Source organism: Erithacus rubecula (genome assembly GCF_903797595.1).
Source record: "Erithacus rubecula genome assembly, chromosome: 6".
Taxonomy (NCBI): Eukaryota; Metazoa; Chordata; class Aves; order Passeriformes; family Muscicapidae; genus Erithacus; species Erithacus rubecula.
Genome location: NC_136688.1, coordinates 14,366,602 through 14,394,385, shown reverse-complemented (window position 1 = coordinate 14,394,385; position 27,784 = coordinate 14,366,602). Strand labels below are relative to the sequence as shown.

The following is a 27,784-nucleotide window of genomic DNA, read 5'->3' as shown; positions in this document are numbered from 1 at the left end:
ATTTACAGGCCAGGACATTTGGCAGAACCCCCAAGATAAGGAAGAAACTGGTAAGGACAACTCAGCAACTGTGCTGAATCAGCTCTGGTGGGGGTTAAAGGTAATTCTGGAAAGATCACAACCACTGACCCAAGAAACCAATCAATTTAAAATAGAAAGACCATGTAGACTAATTAGCATGAGAAATGAAAGAAACATTGACCAATAATAAATTATCAAAAGAATTAGGCAACTTGTACCCAATGAACATGAATGCTTTTGCTTATTAAAATGTATAAACAGTGAAAAGTTTTGGTAGTTGTTGTGCTGACTTTGTGGATTTGCCATCCAGCAAATGTGCAGAGCTGTAAATAAACCCACACCGCAACTCTGTGTGTGGTTTGGGCTTTTGCACATCAGGTGAAAGAACCTTTTTGGGGCAACACTTTCTCGGCTTCCTTGAATCTATACCAGAAATATTTTAAGTCTTATTCTAGTGCTTTTTCATGTCTATAATTGCAGGTACTAAATAAAGTAGGCAAGGACAATTCCACTGAGATCAGTAAGAGCAAAAATGAGCAAAGTACCACTTTTTATTTCCTATTTTACTTTACCACACAAACCTCTTTCTCTTTTACTTAACTGCAGGCATGTGTGTTACACAGATTTCTCACTCTAATTGATGAAATACCAGATTATCTTTTCCTTGGAGAATGCCTGCCAAGGAATAACAAGTTTTAAAAAACTAAATGGCATATAAACCCAGTGCAGACTTCTTTAAAGAAAAAACCTCCACCATAGTATCAACTCATACAACTGGTGGTTTTATTTAAAACTGTATTTTGCTTCTACAGTTCTTGTTTTGTCTGCTTTCCTAATTAGCACATCATTTAGGAACCAAGTTGATCATGCCAAATTCTAGCATTATTCATTCTTTCTTCAGAGCAGCACTGAATAGGCAGGCTGTATAGATTCCTCTACAGTTTCCTTGACCATTTCAGGGATATTCACTTTCTTGTCTACTGAAGAGTCATTTGTATGCAGAGCACTATGTAGCATTGTTAGCACCAGGATGCAATTTTATTTATTAAAACACAGAGTACAATTCCTGTAACCCCGAGGAGCCTCCATCAGAACGAAGACCAGAAAAAACATTTGACGTGCAAAGTGGACAAGCAGGCTGGGTAGTTCGTTTTTTGGGGTTTTTTTGTTAGTAATAAGTTATTTTCTTATAGCAGCACAATCTTTTATATATATACATATCTTAATACAAAGTCACAAGATATTTCCACTCCTCCACCTTCCTCCAGAAATAACTGTAATAGGGCTTTTCTAGTTCAATCATGAGGCAGGCCAGCAATACCCAGCTCTCTCCTCAACTAAATTTAAATGTCTGATTACATTGGCAGGCAAAGATAAAACCTGTGCAGCTACTGCACAGATCTGAAACAATTCTGCTAAATGGTCTGCTGCTCTTGGATATTTTGAGTGTCTGTATTTAGCTCTACAGAGTCACACAATTTGAAGGTCTTGGTCCCCAAAACAGGGACAGATGGCTTGCCAGGCAATCATTTGCATATCATTTACTTTGAAATCGTCACTGTTCACTAACCCACTCTCATACAGGAAGCAAAAGCTTGAGCACAAAAAAATTCCACAGTAGGGAGGACCTCATGTTATTTTCCTAATGTTTGCTTCCATCAGTACATCCTTCTCAGCTGCAACTTTCAATTGCCAGAAAAGTTGATAACACATTGAAGACTCTTCTTATGGGCCAAGAAATATAATTACCAGTAAAATGAACCATAGACATAAAGAGCTGGAAAACAGTACATGCATATGCAATTGAAAACCCATTTAGTAAATATGAAGAAATTTATGTGATCCTAATTAATGTGCGTGATATGCTGCAATCAGTTACTAAAGTACTGTCATGAAATCTGACATGTTTTGGATTGGAAAAACACTTAGTAAAGTATAGAAAAGAGGCCTTTCCAAAAGATGAGATATTTCAAATCACTAGTCAGACCATAATATTTTTAATACTGCACTTGAAAAATAAATTTATACCTTAAAAATGACAAGGAAAATTAGTTGGCATCTCAAAATACTCCAAGACAGAAAAATTTAGCTTTTATTAATTCCTCTGCTTGAGTTTGATCTAGTTTTTTGCCTTTGGCTTTGTTTTTTGTGGTTTTGGTTTGTTTGTGATATTTTATAGTTTATGTACTACAATTATTTAAAATTGGTATTTTAGCTCAGACTAAATAACAAAATCCTGGCTATTTTGCAGATTCATAACTGGCTTCAGCTTCTAGATAAGCTGATTGAATGCTTTTCTGTAGGTTACAGACCTATGACCAAGAGTTTAAGATGTTTGATCCATCTAACTTAAAATTATAATTGTTTAACTGCTCATTGGAAAAAAAAAAAAAAAAGGAAAAAGCAAACCAAAAATTTGTACATCAAGTATGTTTTCTGATTTGAGAGACACCAGAAAAAATGGTACTCAACCAAACACAAAATAACCTGGGTTAGAAGGAACCTTGAAGATCATTGAGTTCCAATCAACCTGCCATGGGCAGGGACACATTTCATTGTTGTTCAGAGTTCCATCCAACCTGGCCTTGAACACTTACAGACATAGCTAGTATTACAATACTAAAGTAACCATAGGAGGGTAACACTCAAACATATTTCCACATTTCAGCAAAATTTTTAGAAGATAATCCATTTATATCTTAAAGCCTAAACATCAAACAGCCTAAAATTACATTGCCAGAACACACAACATGCTTTAATTTCTTTTTAAGAGCCAAAGTCCATTTCAAGAAGCTCCAGGTCCAGTGACCATATCTACTTAGATCACAGTAAGTACCGTTAATTCTATGTACAGAATTAAATACTTTTAAAATCCCTATTCTTCCAACAATACTGGTTTTTTTAGTTCCTTAAATACAAATACACAGTGACTAACCTGTCATAATGAGCTTTCAAACTTATTTTCTCTCATTCACATCTACTTACAGAAAGTAAAAGGTGAACCTTAACATTTATCTATACTCTAGGTACAAAATTTCTGCTCCAAGAACAACAGTCAGGGTAAAAAATGTATTTTGCATATTTATATGAATCAGCTTTTTCATCTGGAATACTGTGTACAAGAAAGATGAGCAGCTATTGGAGAGGGTCCAGCAGAGGCCACAAAGACGATGAGGGGTCTGGAGCATCTCCCTTATGAGGAGTCTATGGGAGCTGGACCTATTTAAACCAGAGAAGACTAAGAGGGCATCTCATTAATGCATATAAATATGCATTATGTTGTCAAGAGGATGGTGGTAGCCTCTCTGCAGTGGTGTCCAGTGACAGGACATAAACTAAAAGACACAAAGTTCCACCCCAGCATGAGGAAGAACTTTACACGGAAGGCAACAGAGCACTAGAACAGCTGCCCAGGGAATGGAGGAGTCTCCTCCCTGAAAATGCATACAACTACCCTGGGTAGATTCCTGTGTCACCTATGCTAGGTGAGCCTGCCTTGGAGGGTGGGTTGGACTGGGTGATCTCCACAGGTCCCTTCCAATCCTAAGAATTTTGTGATTAGCTGAGATCTCAAAAAGTGAAGATTAATGAATGCAACTTGAGACTAAGCAGGAATTCAGCAATTAAAATATATTAAATGATTTGAGTTTTGAGAGGGCTGTAATTTTGGTTTTATTTTGCATTAAATCACTTTTCTAAGTATAAACATTCAGCAAATTACTGTGCTCCACAGTACACATTCTCCCTATTTTCAATCTTACTAAGTACTTAGAGCTTCATTTCCTGATTTCTTTCGTCAAGAATCTCAAGTGCACACTGAATTTTAAACACCACCTGTTTCCCCTTTTTGAAATCATAAACAAAATATCCAAGGTGAATGTCTCTAATTTAGCATTTCTCTGTCCAATACACTAACATTTGTAATGATTAATAATGCAATGTAATGATTTATAATGTCATTTTGCTTAATATGCTCATTAATAAATGAAAAAAAATCCATTACATTGAATGCTGTCACGTAATTTGGGTCTCTCATTTATTTCTAAAAAGCACTGCATCAGCTTTATGGGTAGGTGTTTTGGAGACTTCATGCAGATTTTTTGGAGACCTGATGTTTTCATAAATACATTTACATAGAATATAAAACAATTACTGTATGGCTTTTAGTGCTTCCTTAAGGAAAGCATGAAAAATTTAATTCCCTACTAATGTTAATTATAAAAAAGGTTCAACTTCACTTTTCATATTTAACCAAGATCACTTTGTGTTCCAAAACTGAATTTTTGAATGATTTCTAGAGTATAAAATAAGGTTTAACTTTTAGGACTTAATAAAACAGTATACAGCAATAATTCCAACAACTCAAAATACTGTTTTTATGAAAGTCTTATAAATACATTAGTATGAAAAATATTATAGGCCTTGAACTGCTTGGTGAGATTTATGCAAAGTGGGTGACTGTGCTTTCTTGCTTCATTCTGTTTGAAGGGAACAATTGACCATTCTGCTCAGGTGCATTAAGTTCTCAATTTTATTTCAAACGAAATGTATTCTAAAAGTACAGGGAATGGATTCTCAGCCTGAAACTACTATTTTTCTGCAATAGAATACAGAGATTTCAGATTAACCCCAAACCAAAAAGCAGCTTGTTTCTAGCACCACAATTAACTTGCTATCTTTTAGATACTTTTATAACTCAATTTTCAACTGGTCTGCTAGGTCACATTTTACCACTGCAACAGAGAGATGGTCTCCTGCATGAAGCATTGTGTCTAGTTTATTAATACAGCTGAACCCTCAAGCATTTTTCATAAACATACTCTAAAGAACAGTAGAAAAGTGAGAAGAAATAAATTTAAAAAAACCATAATCTCATAGAAAAAAATGCAGAGTTGGAAATACATCCCATATATTGTGAATTCTTGTTTTCTGTACTATTTGAGGTTTTCCCTGTACTTATTTTTCTCTCAAGAGATTAAAATTACTTCAGTCCTTATGTAACTCTATCCAACAGTTTCCTGACAGGAGATACAGAAAACAATACAGAATGAAACAGAGTGAAAGCAAAACTAGCTGGCTTGCTTTCTGTTGTTTCTTATACATCAATTTGAAAACTTAAGCACATTTTCCACTTATAGAATATTTTTACAGTAAGATTAAATGTAAAGTGAAGACAAACAAGATGAAATTATACACAGAAACTGAAGAAACGGCAGATGCCACCAGAGAATCCTAGCAGAGGTAATGCTGAACACTTCCAGTCCTTCTTAAGCACCCGAACAACCCAAGTACAAGAATTATTTTTTTCTGGCAAAATTTCAACAATTTAAGGAGTCAAGTTGCTTAAGCTTTCAGTGAGACACCTAAATATTTTCTGCCTTAAGCTAACTCACAAACCTACTTTTACAGAACTGCATTAATTCCATAAACCACTTGTATTAATACCTATGTACAGAAGGAAGGGAAAAATATCAGCTTTCAGGGACCATTATATTTGTTCATTTATTCATTAAATAAGAATTCCTCTACCAACAAAAATGCTCCAGACAGCAAACCCTCCCTCTACACAACAAAATAAGCCCTCTCCAAAGAAACCCCCCAAAGCCAGAAACATCACGACCTCCTTCAAAGAAAAAAACCCAACAACAAAATGACCCCAAAACACAACAACTACAAAAACAACTACACCTCCACCCCCCTCAAAAAAGCAAAACTCAATCAAAACCTTAACCACCAGAGAATGAGCTTCTAGCAAGCTTTGTGTGCTTTTTTTTGGCAGCTTTTCTTTTTTTTTTGGTGGGGAGGGGGTGGTTTGGTTGGTTAGTTTTTGCTTTTGTTTTTGTGTGGTTTGTGTTGTTTTAATTCCGAAAATAATATAATTTCATTTCAAGAAAGTTCATAACCCACCAAAAATACCCTTCTCCAGTTTAGGAAAAAAATCTTAGTATTAACTAGGAAACATTTCTCTGAAAACTGGAAGACATTCAACCAAATGACTAAGAATTATGCTGAAAGGAGCAAGTCTTGAAAAAGTCAGTTTATCTATGTAATGCCTCTCTTATGCCAAGTCATAATTTGCATTCAATGTCATATTATCTTAATAGCATATATGTTTAAAAAGTTCATTTAATAATCAAGCCATTTTTCTTGCCCTCTGTCCTCCAAAACTGGTTGATTGTACAAAAAACACAGAAACAGAGAATAGGATGGAAATTATTTACAAGTGTCAATCTGTTCTACTACCTTGAAATGGAAAAAAATTGGAGCTGACCTGTTTGTGCAATGAGGAAAAGCAACACTGACACATTTCTACACCACCGCAACCATAAACTGTACAATTAGCTTATGAAAAAACAAAAATGACAAAAAGCTATTGAAAGCTAATACTCTTGTTAATATATGGATAGCAAAAATGTTTTCTTACATATACAAAACTTCTGCACAAAATTTACTCACTTTCAGTTACATTTCTCTATACCCATCACAGATGAGATCATTAACAAAACCTTACAGAGGAAGGTAATCAGTACAGTTATCTGCTGTTCAAATTGTTCAAACAATTTTTTTTTTAATACTCAACAAAAGAGTTTCAATATTCTCTTTAACAGTCAGAATTAAAGACAGATTTTTTTATTTCAAAACTGAATAACCCTCCCTCAAGAAGTAATTATTACAAGCAACAGCCAAGCCACCATGAAACAGAAAAAGCAACATTTTCACGTAAGCGAAGTGAGGTAGGACCAAATTAGCTAAACATCCAACATAACAAAGGTAACTCCAAATCTTTTTGTAGTCTTCGTATTTTCACTCTTCAATATTTAAGTACACTCCATGAATTCTCTACAAGCATTTGCATATACTTAATCCTTTCTTCTCTACATATATACACACATTTCGCAAAACATATTCCTAGAAATTACAGAAATTACTTCTGGTTCATCTGACACACAGGCTTGAAAGCTAGGAGTCCATTACACAACGAACTATCCTGTATGGGGGAGAGGAAAAACAATATCTTCCTAACCAGTTTGTTTTCATAAATATGGGTCTACCAGCCTAAATTAAATTTCAAAGTCAGGCCTATTTTCATTATATCCTTCGAAGTCTACAATCCTAATATTTGTGCAAAAATCAGAAATTGTTAAACTAAAATCGTCTAAGTCAAGCAAGTTGCTTCTGTTTGATCCTGAAGGTAATGTAAGTGCTTAGTCAATACCAAATATGGTGTGGCAATTACTTTAAACCTGAGGATTAGTTTACCCTCATGCACAAAGGTCAAAATCGTTATGTTCTGTATTAAATGGCACAATTATAAATACAAATTAATGTTCTGAAGATTTATTCACCCTGGTTTTGCTTAATAGTGTTATTAGAAAATCAGTATTATATCCTGTGATATTTAGTCACATTAATTTGCAATCTTCATGTAATAGTTATGTGATCCACTAGTATTCACTAGCAACATTAGAGGCAGTGCAGATAAAGGCTGAAGGAAAATGCTACAGATCCTGAAATTGGCAAATGTTTATGGTAATGCTATAGCACAAATTTCAATGCACATTCCTGTGAGAATAGATCTTCTTAGAGCTTTTCTAGACAGAACTTAATAAAATCTTGATCTTAAAATCTTAACTAGATTTAAATGAAAGGCACACTATTAAGTCTTACTAATTTCTGATTCTCAGATAACATTGTAACTACTGTTTTATATCCTTAATGCAAAAGGTGTCTTTCTAAGCATAAGGAATATATTTTGCACTTGGCTTTTTTATACCTTTTATTAATTATGTTTCTTTCTAGTAGTCTAGAGAAACCACACCTACACAGAATCAATTAAGCTGGAGAAGACATCTGAGACAGATTTCAACCTTTGACGGAATAGCACCTTGTCAACTAGACCACGGCACTGAGTGCCACATAGAGTCATTTCATAAACCCCTCCAGGAATGGTGAATACACCAGCTCCCTCTGAAGTCCATCCCCATGCCTAACAACCCATACTGTGAAGAAATTGCTCCTGTTGTCCAACCTGAACCTCTCCTGGCACATCTTAAGGCTATATCCTCATCTTATTGCTAACTGCTGTGAGAAGAGGCCGATCCTCACCTTGCTGTAATCTCCTTTCACATAGTTCCACAGAGAAATAGAGTCACCCCCGAGCCTCCTTTACTCCATGTTAAACAACCCCAGTTCCCTCAGCTGTGTCTCACGGGATTTACCCTCTAGACCCTCTGCCAGCTTCACTGTACTTCTCTGGACTTGCTCCTTCACTCCAGTATCTGTCTTGCAGTGAGGGGCCCAGAACTGGACACAGGACTTGAGGTGTGGTGTCAGCAGTGCCAAGTGCATGGGAACAATCACTTGTCCAAGGCCTTGGTCCTTCTTGTAACACTGCTCTTAATACAAGTCTGGATGTCACTGACCTTCTTGGCCAACTGGGCAAACCCTGGCTCATGTTCAGTTGGCTACAGACCAGTAACCCCAGATTTTTTTCTGCTGGGCTGCTTTCCAGCCCTTCTTCCCCCAACCTGTAGTGCTGTGAGGGGTTGTTGTAGTTGAAGCATAGGACCTGAGCCTTGGCTTGCTGCATCTCATGCATTGGCTTTTTCTGTCTGTCTGTCTATCTCTTTCTCTCTCTCTGTCTCCCTGGGTCTCTCTGTCCTGTCCAGATCCTTTGCCCTCTGGCAGACCAGCACTCCCACCAAGTTGATCAATTACAAAGGGGTCTTTCTCCTCCCCAGCCCTGTCTACCAGCTTAGGGGGTTGATTGCCCTGAAGATACTCATCTTTCTTTTAAAGATTATGGCAAAGAAGGTATTAAGTACCTCAACCTTTTCCTCATCCTTGGTGACAGTTTCCCTCTCCACATCCAACAGAGAATGGAGATTTTCCATGGATCCTCTTTTGATGTTAATGTATTTTTAAGAGCTTTTCTTATTATCTCTTAAAGCGGCGGCAGATTAACTTCTAGTTCAGCTTTGGACTTTCTGATTTTCTTTCTATATGACATAACAACAACCCTGTACACTTCCTGAGTCTTAAGCCTCTTTTTATTTCTTTCCTGAGCTCCTGCATAAGCTCCCTTTCAGTCAGGCCAGGCTTCTTCCCTGCCGGCTCATTTGCAGCACAACGGGGATGGCCTGCTCCAGCACTTTTAAGATTTCTTTAATAAAGTATTTCTTTCAAGCTTTCCTGGGCCCCTTTGTTATTAAGGACAGCTGCTCAATGGATTCTCCAAACCAGTCCAAATAGGCCAAAGTCCACTCCCATGAAGTCTTTGACAGGTATTTTGTTGACATCTTTCCTTACCTCAGCAGAAATCAAAAGCCATCATTTCAGGGTCACTGTGCCCAAGGCAGCCTCCAACTCCACATCTCCCACCAGCCTTTCTTTTTTTGTAAACACCAGGTCCAGCGAGGCACCACACCAGTAGGCTCACTCACCAGCTCTGTCTGGAAGTTCTCTTCCACACATTCCAGGAACCCCCAGACTGCCTTCTCTGATGTGTTGCGTTTCTAGCAGAGACCTGGCAATTAGTCTTCCACAAGAAAAATGGCGAGGAATCTGAAAACATTAGCCAACTGCTTACAGAATAATTCATCTCCCTCTTCATCCTAGTTGGGTGGTCTGTAACAGACTCCCAGTCATGATATCTGCCTTGCCCTGATTCTTACAGAGGCTTAGTCTTATAATCTATACAGTCAAAACACTCCCTAATGTACAGAGCCACCCTAATGCCTCTCCTTGCTTGCTTGAACAGCTTGTAGCCATCCACTGCAGCACTCCAGTCATGTAAGTAACCCCAGAACATTTCTCTGATGGCAACTACATCATGTCCTACTGCATATCACATAGCATTTCTATTAAGTAACATGAAGAGAACAAGAATCAAACAAAATTCTAAGTCTGCGTTGAAATACCTTTAGAAAAAAGTTCTTGTTAAATTGATCTCAACTACAGCATACCAAATTTTTAAGTCACCTAAAGACTCTACAAATAGCTTGTTACACACTTTATGATTCTGGAATTACATTTTACAAGACATTAAAAGAACAGAAGGATGTTAATTCATTCCATAGATTCTACAAAAGCAATCCTCTTACTCTATTCAATTCCAAAATGACTGTTCAAAGCCAAGCCAAAGAAAAGAAATAAAACATCTAATTGATATTTTATGACTAATTATTTTGTTTAATGATACTATGAATTGTTTTTTCAAAACCATCTGAGCTGATCTTGCCATTATCTGTGGTTTTTAAGTGTTTGTCTACACATAATGATGCTGCTGCCTGAACTTGTGTTTATATACATTATAAGTCCTTCAACAGAGTTGGCTAAGATTCTGCTCAACTAGTGCTTAATTTACAAAAATGGAAATAAAATTTTTTAGTCTGTTTATAATACACAAGAGGAGTGTATTATAAAATACACCCAAGCATTTCCTGTAACAATGAACAAGGCGAGTCTTCAGCTCAGATCTCTTGGGATCTCCAGCAATATCCACTTTCATAATAATGACCTGCAATACTGTCCACAGCCTCCACAGTCCTATATACTCCAAACTTCTATCACTTCCATCTTCTTCTTCAGTAACAGTCCTGTTTGCTTCAGGTACAAGAATAGAAGTTTCACAGAGGTATGAAAAGCAGTAGAATCAGGTTTACTGTTTGTTTTGATAGTGTTCCTGATAATCACTGCAGTACAATCCTTTTAGAACAATCATCCAGAATACTTGTATCCAACAGATTATTTAGAAAATGTGAGCATTTTAAAGCTATACAAACAATCTATGCTAGATTCAATTGTTTTATATTTCTTAATTCACTAGGCATCCATCTTAGCCTACTCATGCTAGATATAATTCGATATTTTGATGAGCACAGAAAAGCCACCCACACTGTATTAAAAAAATGAATATTCACTGCAATTGGTAAAGAGAATTTTTTTTTTCTAAATAGGAAATGGAATTTCTGAAGAGGAGAAAACAAATATATTTCTTTTTAGTCAATAATACAGGTCAGTGAAATAAATTCATGTACATCCTCTAAAGATACCAAGTAAAAATAACATACTATTCTGCTATGCTGCTTATCCAAATGAAAAAAATAGTTGAAACAATAATCAAAAATTTTTCTTTGCCATGAATTTTTAACCTGTAGCCTAACCTCAGTTTGACTTTAGTGTTATAGTCAAACCTCTGCCCAGTTATTAGCTGGGTGTCTTTCTGACCAAACAGGTGTACCTCTAACAAGTTTAGTATTATACAACATCATGTAAGTCCACATTGAAATGGAAAGCAGCAAGGAACTCTGGTTCTTATAGTCCTTTAAATAGTAACCATATAGTTCTACTGAATTCATTGATTTAATGTCATGTTATTTAAGAATATACAAACTCCCTTAATGTTTTTTTAAGCCAAATTTAACTACAGACCTGACTTTCACTTGGAAAGAAAGAGATGAGAAATAGCTACGATAAGACATTAGAATGTACAAAAGAGGGAAAAAAATTACACGTATTTTGTTTTTCTTTCATTTTCATTGGAAGGACACCTATGTCACAACTTTAAATTACAAGAAAAGGAATTATTACTTCATTAGAAAAACCAGCCAATTATGTACACTGCACAAATTAAAGCCAAAGTTAATTTGCTGACATGAAAGATAGCTAACCATACACCAAGTCCAAAACCAAAAAGCTCCTAATTAATGCCAAAACCCTGAAAAAACACATCTGAGCTACTCTTCCATATGATAGAAGCCAGAAAATTCATAATTCATGGTGCTGCTTTTTTCCATTTACTTGCTGTAGAAACCATTTTATGCACACTGCTGCATATGCAATTTTAATAGCAGTTGGACTTGGAAATATATCCTTCTGATTGCTGGTATTGAAACTAACCAGAAGAGTGGGTGGCCTAAAAACTGTCAGATTTCCAAATCTAAAAGTGAGACTTTTTCACAGCAGAATTATTTAAAAGCCTTACCATGTCCTCATTATTCCATGAATGCTGTGCAAGTTAAATGCATAGTACTAGTTGGACTGCTTTGAGGTTTTTTCCACCACTGTACTTGATAGCTCTGTAGCAGTTTTAGAGGTCTAAGTCTATATTGTTACTGGAAAATTATACAGGCTATATGAAGTTTATCTGCAGACCTTTTTAGTATGTTGCTCTTTTTCTTTCAAACAGGGACGACTCCTTCTCCAAGATGGTGCCCTCCATAAGGAATCACGTCACTGACCTCAGATAGCGGGTCTTATGTGGGGAGTATTCTCAATGGCACAGATTCTGCCACTATCTAAACATTAAATATCCAGATTCGATTTTCAACAGAAGCATCCTTCAGCTATGATGTGCAGCTCTTCCTATTGACATGCAATGCCCAATTACTTACAGATATACACCATTTTTTGACTTGCCTGATGAATTCTAAGAGAAATGGAAATACTGCCTTGCCATGCCTGCATTCTTCATTTTTGCATACTAGAAGGCACATTGTTAAGCTCAGTACTAATCTGATGAGTGCTAGTATTTTCCCTCTTCATATTATGCAGAGAGCTAGCAATATCCTGTGAACCACTCTAAACAGAAAACATTAAGAAAAACAAAAGGAAAACAACTTTTAAAACAAAGTCTTAAAATATTAAATTAATAAATAAAGTGGAGTTGTTAAAGGTGAACCTGGGACACTAGGTGTCTTGCAGGTACTTTAGCACCCATTCAGTACCCATTAAAGTACTGAATTGAGAGCAAAATTAAGGTACCCATTAAGTGCAAAGTTTTCACAAATATAATTTAGAAAATAAAAAGAAACTCCACAAACTTGGAAGAACAATGCCTTTTATTTCCCAGAATAAGATGACTCTCAGAGAAATATAAAAGGAAGAGAAGTTAGAAAACTTTGTATACTGAGAGCTCTTATGTGTTTGGCAGTGGGATGCCATAAAGTTGGGACAGTTAACTGTTGTACTCCTTACACAAACAAAAAGTTACAAAATTGCTGAAGAACAGTATCCATTAGCATACAAATGTTAAAAGTAAAACGGATAGAGGGCAAACCCTGAAAGAGTCCTTCCGTAACACAAGTGACAAAATCCTGTATCGAGAATGTCCCTTTTCTCCTCATTTCCCCAGAATTAGATGAACAAGATGCCTAAACTTTTCCCACAGAACTTGAGTAAATATGCTAGCTAGTTGTAAAACAAGAAACCCGTTGACCAAAAAAAAGATAAATCGGTATATTACGCATTCCACTGTTACTGCTGTCCCATGGATTTTAAACGAAGTCGTAAATCAGGTGTGCATTAACAAAATATAAAGGCTATAAAGAAAGAAAAACTAGAATTCACTCAATGTATGTGTCAGTAAAATCTAAATATGAAGCAAATCTAAAAAAAAAATATTAAAAAGCCAACTTTCACACAAAAAGCCTTCACTAAGATTTTCTAGCTTAGAGAAATTAGACCTAAATATCAAAGGCTGAATTTAAAAAATAAATCTGTAACTCTCTTGTATATAAGTAAGAGAATAATTATCTCTTTTTAAAAAATCTGAGTGTTGTCTTAATTCAGGTGTTGCTAAACTGAATGCCAATTTCTTAATTCTCTTTTCACATGTGCTAGGAAGATGCTAGGATATGTATTCTACCATCAATTCAGTGAACTCAGTGAATGTTACAATGACTACAAAGGGATCAAATGTGTGATTTATTTAGTAATGATTGAAGGTAATCAAATAATTGATTTAAAGCTACAGGCTGTTATTCAAGTTTTACTTCACTGTACTCCTGCCAAGCCACCTAATATTCTCAAGGCTACATATTATCTAAACAAGGCAAACTCCATTGACCTTGTGTAGAATCCCAGAAGATGGTATAATGTGCATGTCTCAATACATTGTGGGAAAGAAAAAGATGCTGCTGGAAAAGGGCCCCATGCAGAGGCAGGGCAGCACTTTTTCAGGACAAACACCCTTATTCTAGTTCTTGGAAATAAGCATAATGCAAGGCAGCTCAAGTGCAGGAAGAAGGCTGAGAAGTGGACTATAAAGGTGGGGAACAAGACCACCAAGGACCCCTGAAGCCCTCTGACTCATTTTCAGAAAGATGTGAAGGAATGGACTCTATATGAGAACTAAATTGAGTAGAAAGTGAGAAACCTAGGTTTCCCCACCCAGAGCTATCTATAGAAAGGTACTCCCACAAACCTCAGGCGTATACATACATGCCTGCCTTCCTTCCTTCCTGCCTTCCTTCCTGCCTTCCTTCCTGCCTTCCTTCCTTCCTTCCTTCCTGCCTTCCTTCCTGCCTTCCTTCCTGCCTTCCTTCCTGCCTGCCTTCCTTCCTTCCTCCCTCCCTCCCTCCCTCCCACCACATTGCCATGTGCTCATATAGTGGGACAGGCACTAACATCCTAAGACAACACAATTTCCATGCCAATTGTGCAATTCACCTATAAAACTTTCCTGAGGTTTTTTTTTTCTGAGAGGTCTCTGGGACTTTTGTCATCCCTCTTAACCATAAGCATCCATGAATCTTGGATGCATAGCTCCCCTTGAGGATGCGATGTCACACCTTGATCCATAACGCAAATGAGAGTTTTGTGGTTTGCTGTTTTTAATCTAAAACGTCAGTGATCCTCCCTCATTTTTAAGATGCATTTAAACATCTGTTGCCATTTCTTATAGCAAAACAAGTTTATATTGTTTGTTCTGCCTCAGTTTTGAAATTAAGTACCAAAATCACCCTTACATATACTATAATACAGGCACCTCAGCTGATTAAAATTATTTCTGTACCCAAAAAATAAATTCTTTACTCAGTATCACAAATACAGTAATTCAAATCAGAAATGGTCAAAGAACTGGTGTGGTCTGAGGGTCTATAAATGGATTCCCTGAAGGTTTAAAGTTTATTTACTCTGAAATTGATTTCACTGAAATATCCCATGGTCACTGTGGTCTTGTGGCCTAAAATGTTAAAATGCCTAAGCAACTGTTAAGCAAACAAAGATTATGGGTAAGGTAGAACATGTTGCTAACACTGTAATAATAATGTAAGTAGTCTATTCATTTTCAAAGTGTTTGAGAACTGTTAGAGTATTTGGAGGACTTTTTTGTCAATTTCATTTTTGGGATTTTTGGCAGATTAGTATTTTAAAGAATACTAGTATTTTAAAGAATGCATCTTGATGTTCACTATTAAATATATACATATATGCTTTAATAATTACTGAAAGAGTTATTATCTTCTATTATTCTTGTTTAAATAACAAGAAGATATTTGAACTTCCAAAACCAACCTCCATTCCTTATACATATCCTAGGCTATAGCAACAAACACAGATTATACAGATTTAAACAGAAAGAATATCAGTTTAATTTATCCAGAAATATAAAAAAACATTATTTAATTTTGTTTTCTACAATTCTTTTTTATTTTTTATACTCCAATTGAAGCTTTTATGGAAATTCAGGTCTTGTGGATATTTTAAGGAACAGATATTTACACAAGCCTATTAATTCCAACACAGGCTTCTGGAGAAGAAAATAAAGGAAAGAAAATAGGAAAAGTAATCATCCTGCTTTTCTCCTCCACACAAACAAGAATTTGAAGCCCAACATAAGCTGCTTCATCTGCTACAAATTATCTTGACAGAAAAGTATGCTGCAAATCAATGAAATGATGGTAAAAGAATAAACACTATTATTTCATATTATCACAGAATGGGTAAAGTTGGAAGGGACCCCAGTGGGTCATCCAGTCCAACCCCCGTGCTTAAGCAGGGTCATCCTGGAGCACATGGCACAGGACCATGTCCAGAGTTACCTGCTGTGCAAACCCTGTGGAAGCTTCAGAGACTGTGAAGAAGAGACTCTGCAAAAGCACCCACTACTTCACATACCTGTGGGAGTTATTTGGAAATACTTCAGGATGTGTCTGTCAGATGCTGCTGCAAAATGAGGTTACAGTGATAACTGGGCCATGAAGAAACACACACCAAGATTTCCAATAGGTGAGTGAGCATTTAACAATACACCAATTGCTAAAGTTTCAGCAGTGTGACCTATGCCATTATGACAGGAACTAGTGGCCATCATCAACATAAATATAAAATTCTGTTGAAATACAAGGAATTTAAAGAAAGTCAACAACTTTTTATACTGAAATGCAAGACTGTCCAACTGAAAGACTGCAAAAGTGGAAGTTGGCAGAATAATTCCAGGTTAATATATTTGCCAGAAACAGTGCTTGTCTCCAATATAATTTCCTGCATTTGAAGGAAGTAGAGGGATATAAAAAAATAAAACCCAATGTTATCTGTAGAAATTATTTGGTATTTTTATCTGCAAAAATATAGTCAAATTTGATGCCTTAGCTGTTGAAAAAAAAATTTAGCTGTTTTGAAATATTTAACTCTGTAGAAGATGCATATATAAAAATATACCAATGAAACTGACTACAATTTTGCAATTCCTAATTTCTTTTTATCAACATTCACAATGACATTTTGGTATCTCCTCCAGATGAGGAGACTTTCTTACTGCTACTTCTTTCCATTAAATTAACAAGAATCAAGTAGGAGCTCTCTCCAACCCCCCTATTGTGTCACTAATATTGAGCACTCAGATTTCCACACATACACAGACACACCATCTATAAAACAGTGTTATCTGTAGAACCTTCAAAGTTTTACCCTTATGTCAACACTAGGTATATATAATTTATGAAGTTTAAGAAGTTTAAGCATAGATATCTCTAGCACAAGAAGAATTTGTTCTATTGCCCAAAAATTGAAGTAAAAATGCTAAATTTTTCTACCGCTTTCTTATTAGGAGAATTTTAAGACATATTTTAAAAAGTTTATTTAACCATACTTTTAAGCTTTTATTTTAAAGAATTAAAGCTTGACAAGTCTCCTCCTCTCCAATACTGTCTCTCTACACAAACAGCATTTTTAAAAATCTTTGTTAAAATCTCTTCAGAAAGAGCAGCACCCAGATACAGTTCATTGTCCCTTTTTATCCAACTCCTTCTAACAGGCACTGAATTAGACTGCTTTCCCATCACCCTTCTTTGATATCTCCATCCTACCAGGTTCCAGAATGACTGTCAGTTTCACAAACCTGACTTTGTAAAGTGATTTTTCTCAATGGTCTCCTTGAAAATCACATGATTGAGGGGATTGGTTGGATACGTAAGTTTGTTTCTGGTCTACTCAGCAGCTGAATTTCTGAAAACACATCTACTTATTTCTCTAGATGGATCTTTGCAAATATTCACATGATCAATGACTGTTATAGATACTGAATATTCTTCTACAGGAATGGCTCAAGCTATCTTAAGGATCCTTTATTTCCCTAGAACATGGAAAGATTTAAGGCAGATTAAATTATTCCATGCTGCTTCCAAGGTAGCATCAGGTTTAATCTAGTGTGATAGAAACTTCCATGTTCCTGTAATTATTGAATAGTATTGGGAACAGTTTTCCATTACATTTAAAACATGTGGCATTACCAGCAAGATTAAGCAGCAAAGAAACATATGATGTGAGCTAACACTAAAATATTTAAACATGACTGCAGTATCAATTTCTATACATCACCCATTTGATGGGAATGGTTTAAACACTTACAATTATTTTTTATAAGACAGTGATGCAGTAGCCATCTCGCACAAAGGAAACACATTTTCCTTAAACTCTTAGTTCTGGTATACATGTCCTTTATTTCTTCCTAGCTATTTTCAAAAGCTATTTAAATTTTGTCTGTTTACTTATATGTAAAACTGACAAACTACACACGATGACATTAACACAAATGGAAATGTAAGGTCTTTTTGTGAATAAAATGGACTGACTACTATTTCTTTAAAACTGATCTCACTATTTAATTTTTACAGCATTTTAATTCTTTCTGTACCCAGGAACAGATAACAATGTGCCCTTGTGACAAAGGAGCTCCAGCTGGGTCAAAATAAGGAAAAGAACTAGGATGTTTGAAACAGGAACAGATTTTTAAAAATGCATTAAATTAAATGTCTGCTTTCATGAAATTTCCTGAGCCAAATACAGCACATCATTGTAATGAGGAGCAGACAGTGGTTTTACCAGTAAACAAAAAAGCAGTCTCTATTCACTCTCTGTGCACTTGAGGACAGTGGGTTTTTTAATATATGAATGCATATATATTTGTATATTCACATATATTCATATAGAAATGCAGTGATCTGACAGAAGGTGGTATTTGAGACTGATTTTTCACCAAATTAAATTGCATATGCTGCACTGATTCCAACATTAAATATGCTTAAGGACATAGAAGGAAAGCAGCAATGCTGTAGGTTCTGACCCCTCCTCACTTCACTGTTGAGGCACCATGGTTACAGATTAATTAAGCCTCACCCTTTGCATTAAACCAAATAATCTTATTCCTCAACTGAGGGTAAAATGAAGACAGCTGCAAGGCTGAACTTTCTAAAAGAGGTCAGGATGGATTCCTAACAATCTCAACTATTTGGTATCCCCCATACCATTCAGCACCTAAAGAATAGTCCAAGTTTCAAGGAATATAGCTTGTTTACATTCACAGTTCCAAAAGGTTAGTGCAGTCAACCAGCTGTCCCCTTCTGAAATTCAAAAGTCATCAGATTAGACTCTTCCAGCTCACTTGAAAGAAAATCCACTGCAGATTATAGGTAGATAATAAGCCTCTCAAAAATATCTGGTCCCATGATAAATGCTGGCTTCCTTCACAGAATGGGGAAGAAAACAAATCAAAACCAACAAAAAATCAGCAGTACCTATTTTCAGAGGAAGAAATACCTTCAGAAGTACCTTCTGTATTCTCCATAGAACAGAGAGGTAGAAATACAGCAGGACTGATGGACTATGCCAGCCATTGATAAGTAGTAAGACTACAGTGGCTATTTTGGACATTCAGGCACTAAAAATAACAATTAATTATCAACTGACTAGTTTCAGCATAGCATCTCACAGGTTCAGCTACTAAACACCCAAACACAGTTTGTTGATTTGCTTGCTGAGTTTCACTCCATCCTGAAAAACACTTCTTAACAAAAAAAACTAAGTGAAGCAGTATGAAAATGGATTTTATTTCTCCATTTTCAAGAGAGACAGTCTCTCTTTGCAGATCAAGCACATATTTCATTGCTCTGCCTCAGGAGGAAGAAACTTCCTTAATAATCTAATGCTACCCAGAGCACAGCTGCTGTTTTTCAATCTTGCCAGCTCAATTTTTCCACGTATTTTTTTCTTTTCTTTTGCACATTTCAGTAAAATCTCAGGCTTTTCCCCCATCTTTATTGTTGACTACCCTGGAACAAACACATAGCTGCCAAATCATCAAACATGATGAGGATGACATATATGGTGGGCATAGGGTTCACCAAGCAATACTGAGGTACTAAGTCACAGTTCCTGCTTCTGTAGTCATTCATATCAACAAAAACACAGAATCACCTGAAGAACTGTATCAAGTATAGAGAATTTGACAGGACAAAGCATGAGTAAACTATTTTGTTTACCAGGGACACCAGGTAATTTTTTTCTCCTCCCACTACCAAAACAAGTTATATAAATACCCATAACAACTACTGATGACTTGTTTATGTATGATTTCACTATGGTGAAATTAGAGAGACTGGGCCCCACCATAAACCCCTGTTTCCCTGTTGTTGCATAAGTGTTTTGATCCTGTCAAAGCAAGAGCCTATATTTGGGTCATGGATAGAAGTGTGGCCTGGAAGACTTTTATATGGAGATATTGGAAAGATATTCTGCTGCTGTTCCATCTCCACCTAAAAGGGAAAGGTTTTAGTTCTGCAATTACATGTGACTCAGCAAACACATGCTCCATTTTCTAAGTGTTCCCATTTGTCCAAACTAAGTTTACTGGCTTTTCAACCAGCTTTCACTTTCATAGCTGGCAAATGCAATGAAAGTCTACCAATTTCCTGTAGGGAAATGACCACAAATTGACCAAATATTACTGTCCATAAATAATAACAAGGATATGTAAATGGCTGGAAAAATCAACACTTTGGGTAACATACACTAGCTGACAGCAAGAGAGTCTTTTCTTCCTAAGACAGCACGTGAAGACAAAACACACCCGAATTTTTTGACATTTCTCTACTTTTTTCCATAGAAACTATTAATATCAGCAAGTAAGATAACAAGAAATTCTGTACGCACCTATTTTTCAGCTTGTAAGATTCATGTACTGATTTCTCTAATGATAGACTGAAGTATTGCTTGTATCTACAAATGCAGCAGAAATTTAAGAGGGGACACTACAAAAAATACTGGTAAGATAAAAACCAGTAAAAGTTAACATTAAAAAACCACAGAATTATGTAAAGGGTAAGATGAGTAAGTAAGGAAAGAAAGTAAATGAAACTATAGTAGTACTCAAAAAAGTGCTATTTGATGAAATGTCATACTTAGTCTTCAGTATTTCTAAAAGGTACTTGCCCTCCAATGTGCTTGAAATAGCAAATATAACAATACACATCTTAAACCTTTGCAAAATATTAAGACTTAAGGATGGTTTGAAAAATATTTTTTGCTTTCTGACAAACATATTACTTGACTTCCAAATAGAGAATATTTACAATCTGACCCCTGGAAGAGAGAAGGCACACCCACTGTGAAAAACTAGACAATGGCAAGAAACGCTGCTTTGACAAGTGGCATAAATGAGATTTCTTTGCCTGCAGAGTGGAAAATCATAAGGAATACTGTCTGTGAACAGTTTTCTATTAAATACAGAAAATCATATTGAGCTCACTGAAAAAGAGAGTACAATTTAAGTTAGCATTTCATTATCTTCTGTCCTAAATGTAAATTAATTAAATGAGACACAGGAAAGTGTCAGCATTCTAATTTCTCAACATAAAGAATACATTAAAATGTCAAATGTAACTCCATGGCAAGTCTTCTGGGCAGCAATATATTATATGCAGCATAACAAGCAGAAGTCCAACATCACAAAATAATCTTTTCTGGTTTTTTAGCTTTTATGGCCAAACTGAGGCTTTCTTTCTGGATTTTTAATTGAGGTTCATGATCTTAGATATATGGAGCACCACTGATATTGCCAATACATTTTTCTCCATTCCTTTGGCAGCAAGGTGCAAGTGGCGTCTAGTTCGCACATTCTTTTAAGTCCTAAAAATAAAGCCATCAAGCCAAACACATTCCATGAAATTATAGAGTTGTGCTATTGGTTTAAGCACCCATTATGCTTAAACACAGTCCAAAACAAAAGCACATTGTTCGCAGGTATAGTGCAAGTCCCATCCTAAATACTGTGTCTGTACCTCAAATATAAATCCTTACAAGTCATTAACCAAATAAGCATCATCATCCACATTGATAAAAACCAGAAAGCTTTCAGAGCCCAGAAAATTCAGACAACGAAATTATGAACTCTACACAGGAGAAAAAGGATATTTATTAACCCTGCATTTCTGAAAGACTTCAGAAAGCATATTAAGAACCTACAGTAAAAAATGGATCATATTTTCTCCAAAAGAAGTAGCCTACGACCACTCTGCAGAATTAATATTCAATTGTGGGGAAGACCTGGATCTTAGTCTGAGATCTCACGTGTGACAATCAGATCTGGCTACCTGCCAGACAGAATACTAATATGGCATGGCTACAGCCAAGACTATATTAACCTTCAATGAGCCACATACTTCACTTCAAAATCTGTAAAAGAGGGCTTCATCTACCTTCATATCACTCTAAATGAAAAACAGTTACTATCAACATCTGATTATAGCCCAGTGTTCTTAATACCAAACAGATCTTAAAAACTAGACACAAGGATTTTCAACTTTTTCCCACTCCATGCCAGTACACTAACATCAGACATGTTCCTCCTTATCTTTTCCTCAATTCACAGGCTGTCATTCATATAACTTTATCTGAAAGAAGGGAAAACTTATTTTCATATCCCTGAAAAAATAATTACCAAACCAAACAAATGTAAAGAAAATAGCTGACCTTAAAAATATATCCAACGAAAGCTCAATCAAAGCTTAATTAGGAAATTCATAATTTTTTTAATCACTTCCAACAATAGGCATACACCAGATCAACACCTGCACATTCATTAACCAACTTGAAATGAGCACACTACTTTTATCCTGTTACAAACAACAGAAGATGCATAATTCTGAAGCCATTGTATTAGAGATTGCTTTGTAACACCAGTGTAGTAAGGCTGACAATAAACCATACTTCTAGAAAAAAAAAAGACCACCAGCTACTTCTCTGCAATGAAAAAATTGTGCCTTTTAGAGCCTTGTTATTTCTACATGTATTTAATGAGCTGGTGTAGTAGAAATATTACCACTGTTTTGAAGTTCATCTTGTTAGGTTTATGGACTTGTTCTCTGCTATTAAGCATTCTACTGTCTTGTACCTTTGTCATATTTCACATGTGACAGAATGAATGCACTGTCACACAAAAATAAGAATTCTGTTTCACATCAGGCTTCTTCTAAGGAGTTGTACTTTTGTTGTTTAGACAAAAAATTTTGGTAAACATTACAATAGCAATGTTCAAATAATATTCAGAAAACTGTCCTTTTAGCTAAAATTAGGGAGGTCTCACTAGACAAGATCATTTGGTCCATAAATTGAACTTACTGACCCAATGACTGCCTTCAGGTGATATTCCCTTTTACAAGCAGCATTCCAGTCAGACTGTTCAGGTATCTGGGGCCATGAAAGCATATGAGTGGCCACAGAGTAAGATGCTGAGCTTATTGTGCACTGTGTCTACTCCTGGCACTCTCAGGGCAGCGAGACTCATTTCTGATGTCATATGAAAACCTTATATTGTCTTCAGCATGATTTGAAAAATATCAACATATAAATTTGCCAAAATTGAAATGTTAAAGGAAATACAAAAGCAGACAGGGAAACACAAATTTTGTGATTTTTACCGAGATAAATTAATCTCCAAGAATGTTCAACTTTACATTTTGAGAGACTGATTTTAGAGCAGTACTTTTTACTTAGACCATCAAAACATACATGTTGAACTGGACAGACAAATTCAATTCAATCCTAGACCTCTTTGGCACTACAACCAATCAAAAATATGATTAAGACTTATTATCATTGTGTCTCAAAGCCACACCAAAATCCAGTTTCGATAATGCAGAAAAGATAATTCATTTCAACACCATGAACTTTCTGTAATTTTATGGGCATTTGATTAATGTGTAGGATTTTAGACCAAGTTTGGAAGTTACATACAATAATGAAATAATGTAGCTGTGTACTTTCCTCTTCTTAACAATATTAAGAAATTAGAAAAGATTACATGGTTGCCTTAACTCATCAATTAATATTTGTTTGCAATTAGGCTTGAAGATGCTGAGAACTTACAAAACTGTCACCATGACATGATGCAAAAAAGATGGCATCACTGACGGACAAGGAACAAAAATCCATGAGTTGTCCACCTCTGCCAACAAGCACTGTGTTCACTCATTTCAGTACCATTGTATGAAACAGAGTACAAACTTTTACAAAAATAAATCCTCATGATGGAAAACTCTGTCCTGAAAAGTTAGTATCTTGATTTAGCTAAGCAATTTCACATGGAAAGATACTGTACCCTACTTTTTTGCAAAAAAACCTAGTCCTGTAAACCTACCTTGTTGGATCCAACCAATGAATCAGTCATAGGTTTACAACAAGTATTAACTGTCAGAGCCAGAACCGCATTCTACTGAAGGAGATTAAAGCACAACCTCTTTCCAGTAAATGGCATGTTTACAGCACTGCATTTTTAAAGCTTCCTGTATGCACTATTGAAAAATTAGTCAATCTTCTACACAGTCAGTTAAAAACCAAGTGACTGCTGAGAACAGTAGACCAGGACTTTTATAAATCTCCAACCCTACAACAGTTTCAGTCTCCTTTTGTAATGAGGTGACTGATCTGGTACCAAAAACTCACTTTGCAACACATACTATACTTGGGTGGAATTTTAACTGGAATTTTTCTCCAATTGACCATTTTCATTTCTCAATTGCATAAGAATATAAACCATCACAGGCCACAGCATTGTGCTCTTATGAAAATATACACACTCCTCAGAATTATAATTTTCATAATTAGTAACCATATGTCAATTTCAACTTCTTGATATTCTTTCCAAGTATTTTTTGAAAGTTGAGGGGGGATTTGAATTTACTAGTTTTTTTTACAATTACCCAGAATTAGCTACACTTCATTTCTTATACTGGTAACCTTGGCTGAAGAAGATAAGGACTCACTTTTAGGGCTCTACACTAGATACATTGACTTCCATGAATGTTCAAGGAGTTTTTGAGCATTCCACATCTCTTTTCAGTACAGGTTAATCTGCACAAGCTCATGCAAGATGCAAACCTGCATCTGCAAAAACTGGTTTGGTGCTTTTTCTCGATTTTAACTCTTCTTCTAAGGATGCATCACTCTTTAATGAGCATAAAATTACTAATCCAAATCAATTCACATGACTACTACTGGAGGTTTCCTTAGACCTTTTAATAAATCAGAAGAATTGAACCACAATATATTTCTTCAAGTGCTATATTCCAAAGCACATCAGCATGGCTCATATGGACCAGCACTGTGGAACCCCTAACCAGAAACATTACCAAAAAAGTACCCTCATTGTGCCAATAAAAATCCATTCTAAAGTAGGGAAGTTACTGGATAATGGAAGCAATTTCCTGGTTTCTCCCTGCATTTGGACATCTTCCCGTTCAGAGATTTTCAATTATTATTTGCCTGTGCATGGAGCTCCTGCTGTCCATTTGACTATGTAGCAGGCATACACTTTTTTCTTTTCTTTTTACATCTCAGTGAACAATTAAGCCTTAAAACATGCAATGCTTCTGCAAAAGGTTACTTTGATGCCCATTTTACAGGAGGAGACACAGAATAAAGGAAAAGGTCACGTTTCCCTGAAAAATCTGCATGCATGTATCTTCCAAGAACATGCTTTATAGACTCATTACCATTTATTATGCACTTATTTCTGTGTTATTATTCTTACGCAGCAGAGAAATAACATAGTCAAAATTTGGGCTTGATTTACTGATGAAGAGCTGGAAGTTCAGCAGTCTAAACAGAGAGCAATATCATAATAGATCTGCTCTGTACCCAACATAAATTTCTCATCTATGTCATCAAGACAATGGGATAAGGTTTCTCAGCTTTTTCTTTGCTGAACATACTATACTGACAGCATAGACAATATACTATCTCTGAGCAAGTGAGCAGAATACAATTATCTTATTAGAACACTTAATGGTCACATCAGGTTTATTTTTAAGCTGCAATAGATTTTGTTCATATTTTTCTCACACTCATATTTTCACAGAAAGAAATTATTCTACATTGCAGCAATTTTTAAACATTTACTGGCATTGAGATAACACAACAATATCTTACAGTAAAAAAACCTGTATGCCCTGGGTCTATGTTCAGATACAGAATCCTAACTGAGATGAAATTGTTCAAGTGTTTTTAATGTTTTTGCACTCTATAGGGGAAAACATTGGCTATTCTCAGTTTCAGCTGTTTTCCTTTCTTTACAGTGAAATAGTCTAGCTGGTTTAACTGCTTTATATATAAAGCTTACATTTGTCACTGCCTTGTTACATCCCACAAGCTGTGACTCAAGTTATACAGAAACATCTTTCCTATCATTAAAAAAAAAAACCCAAAACCAAAACCATTAAAAAACAAACAAACAAACAAACAAACAAACAAAAAACCCAACACAAAACAAAACAAAAACCCAAAACACACAAAAACAAAAATACCAAACGAAAACAAAACCCACAAACAAACAGAACGCCACAAACAACAAAAACAAGCCAAACACAAGAGACCATTCAATCTTGAGGCGATCAGGAGCGGGAGAGAGACAGATAACAAGAGACGATCTTTGCTTTAAACTTAATACCCCAGTAAAACCTGAAATCTGTATTATTAATCTTCAAAGCACTGAATCTGAAAAAGGAAGCAGCAGGAGCACTCTAAGGAGATAGCTGTCGGTACTCACCTAGCACCAAAGAGCAGAGCAGGGAAGAGAGGCAGTAGGTAATAAGCAGCGATCAATTTCATGCTGGCCCTCTCGGTTCGCTCCGTCCCTCACGCTGCCGCTCACACCGACTCTGCCCGCGTCTCCTCCAACCTCGCCTCGCCGAGGGAGCTGCCCCCTGCTGCGGAAAGGTTCTGCCTCCGCCAGTAGACAGCCAGACGGCGTGGGGAAGGGAAGGCCGGGGGGTTTGGGCGCCGCCAGGGACAGCACGAAGCTGGGCGAGCCGCCGGCAGCAGCCCCGAGCCCGCCCCGCAGGCTGCGCCAGGACGCGCCCCTTAGGGGCGGCCGAGCCGGGATTACGGCGTGATGCTCCAAGCTCCATTCCAAGGGGACAACGGGGCATGGCCGACAAATCCTTCCTGGAAGGAGAAAAAAAAAAAAACAAAAAAAAACAAAAAAAAAAAAACCCCAAAGAAAATAATGAAAAAAAGTTGAGAAAGCTCTAGTAAAAACGCCGCCAGTATTTTGCAGTCAGTGTCTTTATGTGATGTGACTGTAAGATAGGCAGGAGCTGCTCCGTGTCAAGCCCCAGAGCAGGTGAAATTCCTGACAAGCAGGAACACATAAGCTACTATTTCAATCAGGTGTTCATTCAAAACATATCAAGTTGAAGGCAGCAGCAGAAACAGATTCCAGAACAGGATTTAGAACAATGACATCTCTAAAAGCCCTTCATCACCTGAAACAGTGGGCAAGACCTTCAAATAAATAAATACCCTTTTCCTGTTTCCTGTGTTTGTATTCACCCGATCTTAATGGTAAATTATATAAATCGGTTAAAGACGTTTTCAGTGTGTAGATAATTGCCTACCTTAACACAAGTTCATCTGATGGCAAATCATATGAAAGCGTAACAGTTAAACCAAACTAATCTTTCTTGTAATACCATAAAACCCCAATCAAACCAACTTGTCTTCAAGTGAATGAAGTGTGCTCATTACAAGAAAGATATTTGGTTACCTGTGGACTTGTCTGCTGTTACAAAAGGCGTCCAGAAACTACATTATACATCACAAGCATAAAATAAAAATTTCCTTAGTTTAAACTGATTTATCATCGCATTCAGCTGTTTATTACAGAGTAATTTTGTGCTCCATCACAGAGTACAGAAATTCACTGTTCAAAAGGAATGGAAGACTTTTTAAAATTAGTATTGTCCCATAATAAGATATGCACACGGTGAATACAAATAAAATTAATAAATTACATCCTTCAACAGCTGTGAATGATGGGAGGTAAAAAAAAAAAAAAAAAAAAAAAAAAGAAAAGGTGATATACACAGCCAAAAAGGAACAAAATAATTAATTTCCGATTTTCTGTGTCCCAACTCAAGTATCTTACTCAGCACCTGGCAGCACAATGTATTCAATCACATTAATTTAAATCTGTATTTATTGTTATTTTGATGCTACATACCAGCTTGAATGAACAGACATGTTACCATGGATACTTATGATAGCATAGTAAAAAGGTCATAAAAAGAACTGTCAGCTTGTCGTTTTCTCCTCTAGGAAAAAAGCCAAGCTTTGCAGTCTACCAGGCACTTTGTGTATCAGCAGCTAATACTTCTTTCATCTTCCTTATATGTGCATTCATACAGAGTGGGACAGAGGAGAAGGT

The 27,784-nt window shown here is 36.2% G+C and overlaps 1 protein-coding gene across 2 annotated transcripts in view; it reads right to left on the bottom strand.

Moving 5' to 3' along the window:
* The window catches only part of LUZP2 (leucine zipper protein 2), a 141,915-nt gene extending 115,654 nt beyond the window's left edge, over window positions 1-26,261 (bottom strand). Inside the window, exon 1 of one of the 2 annotated variants that reach the window (XM_079310096.1) lies at window positions 26,126-26,261. In XM_079310096.1, the coding sequence (XP_079166222.1) occupies window positions 26,126-26,187 (62 nt within the window). In that variant the 5' untranslated portion in view covers window positions 26,188-26,261. The remainder of the gene's footprint in view (window positions 1-26,125) is intronic. The other variant, XM_079310097.1, reaches the window with a different exon arrangement.
* Between the last annotated feature and the right edge of the window lie 1,523 nt (window positions 26,262-27,784).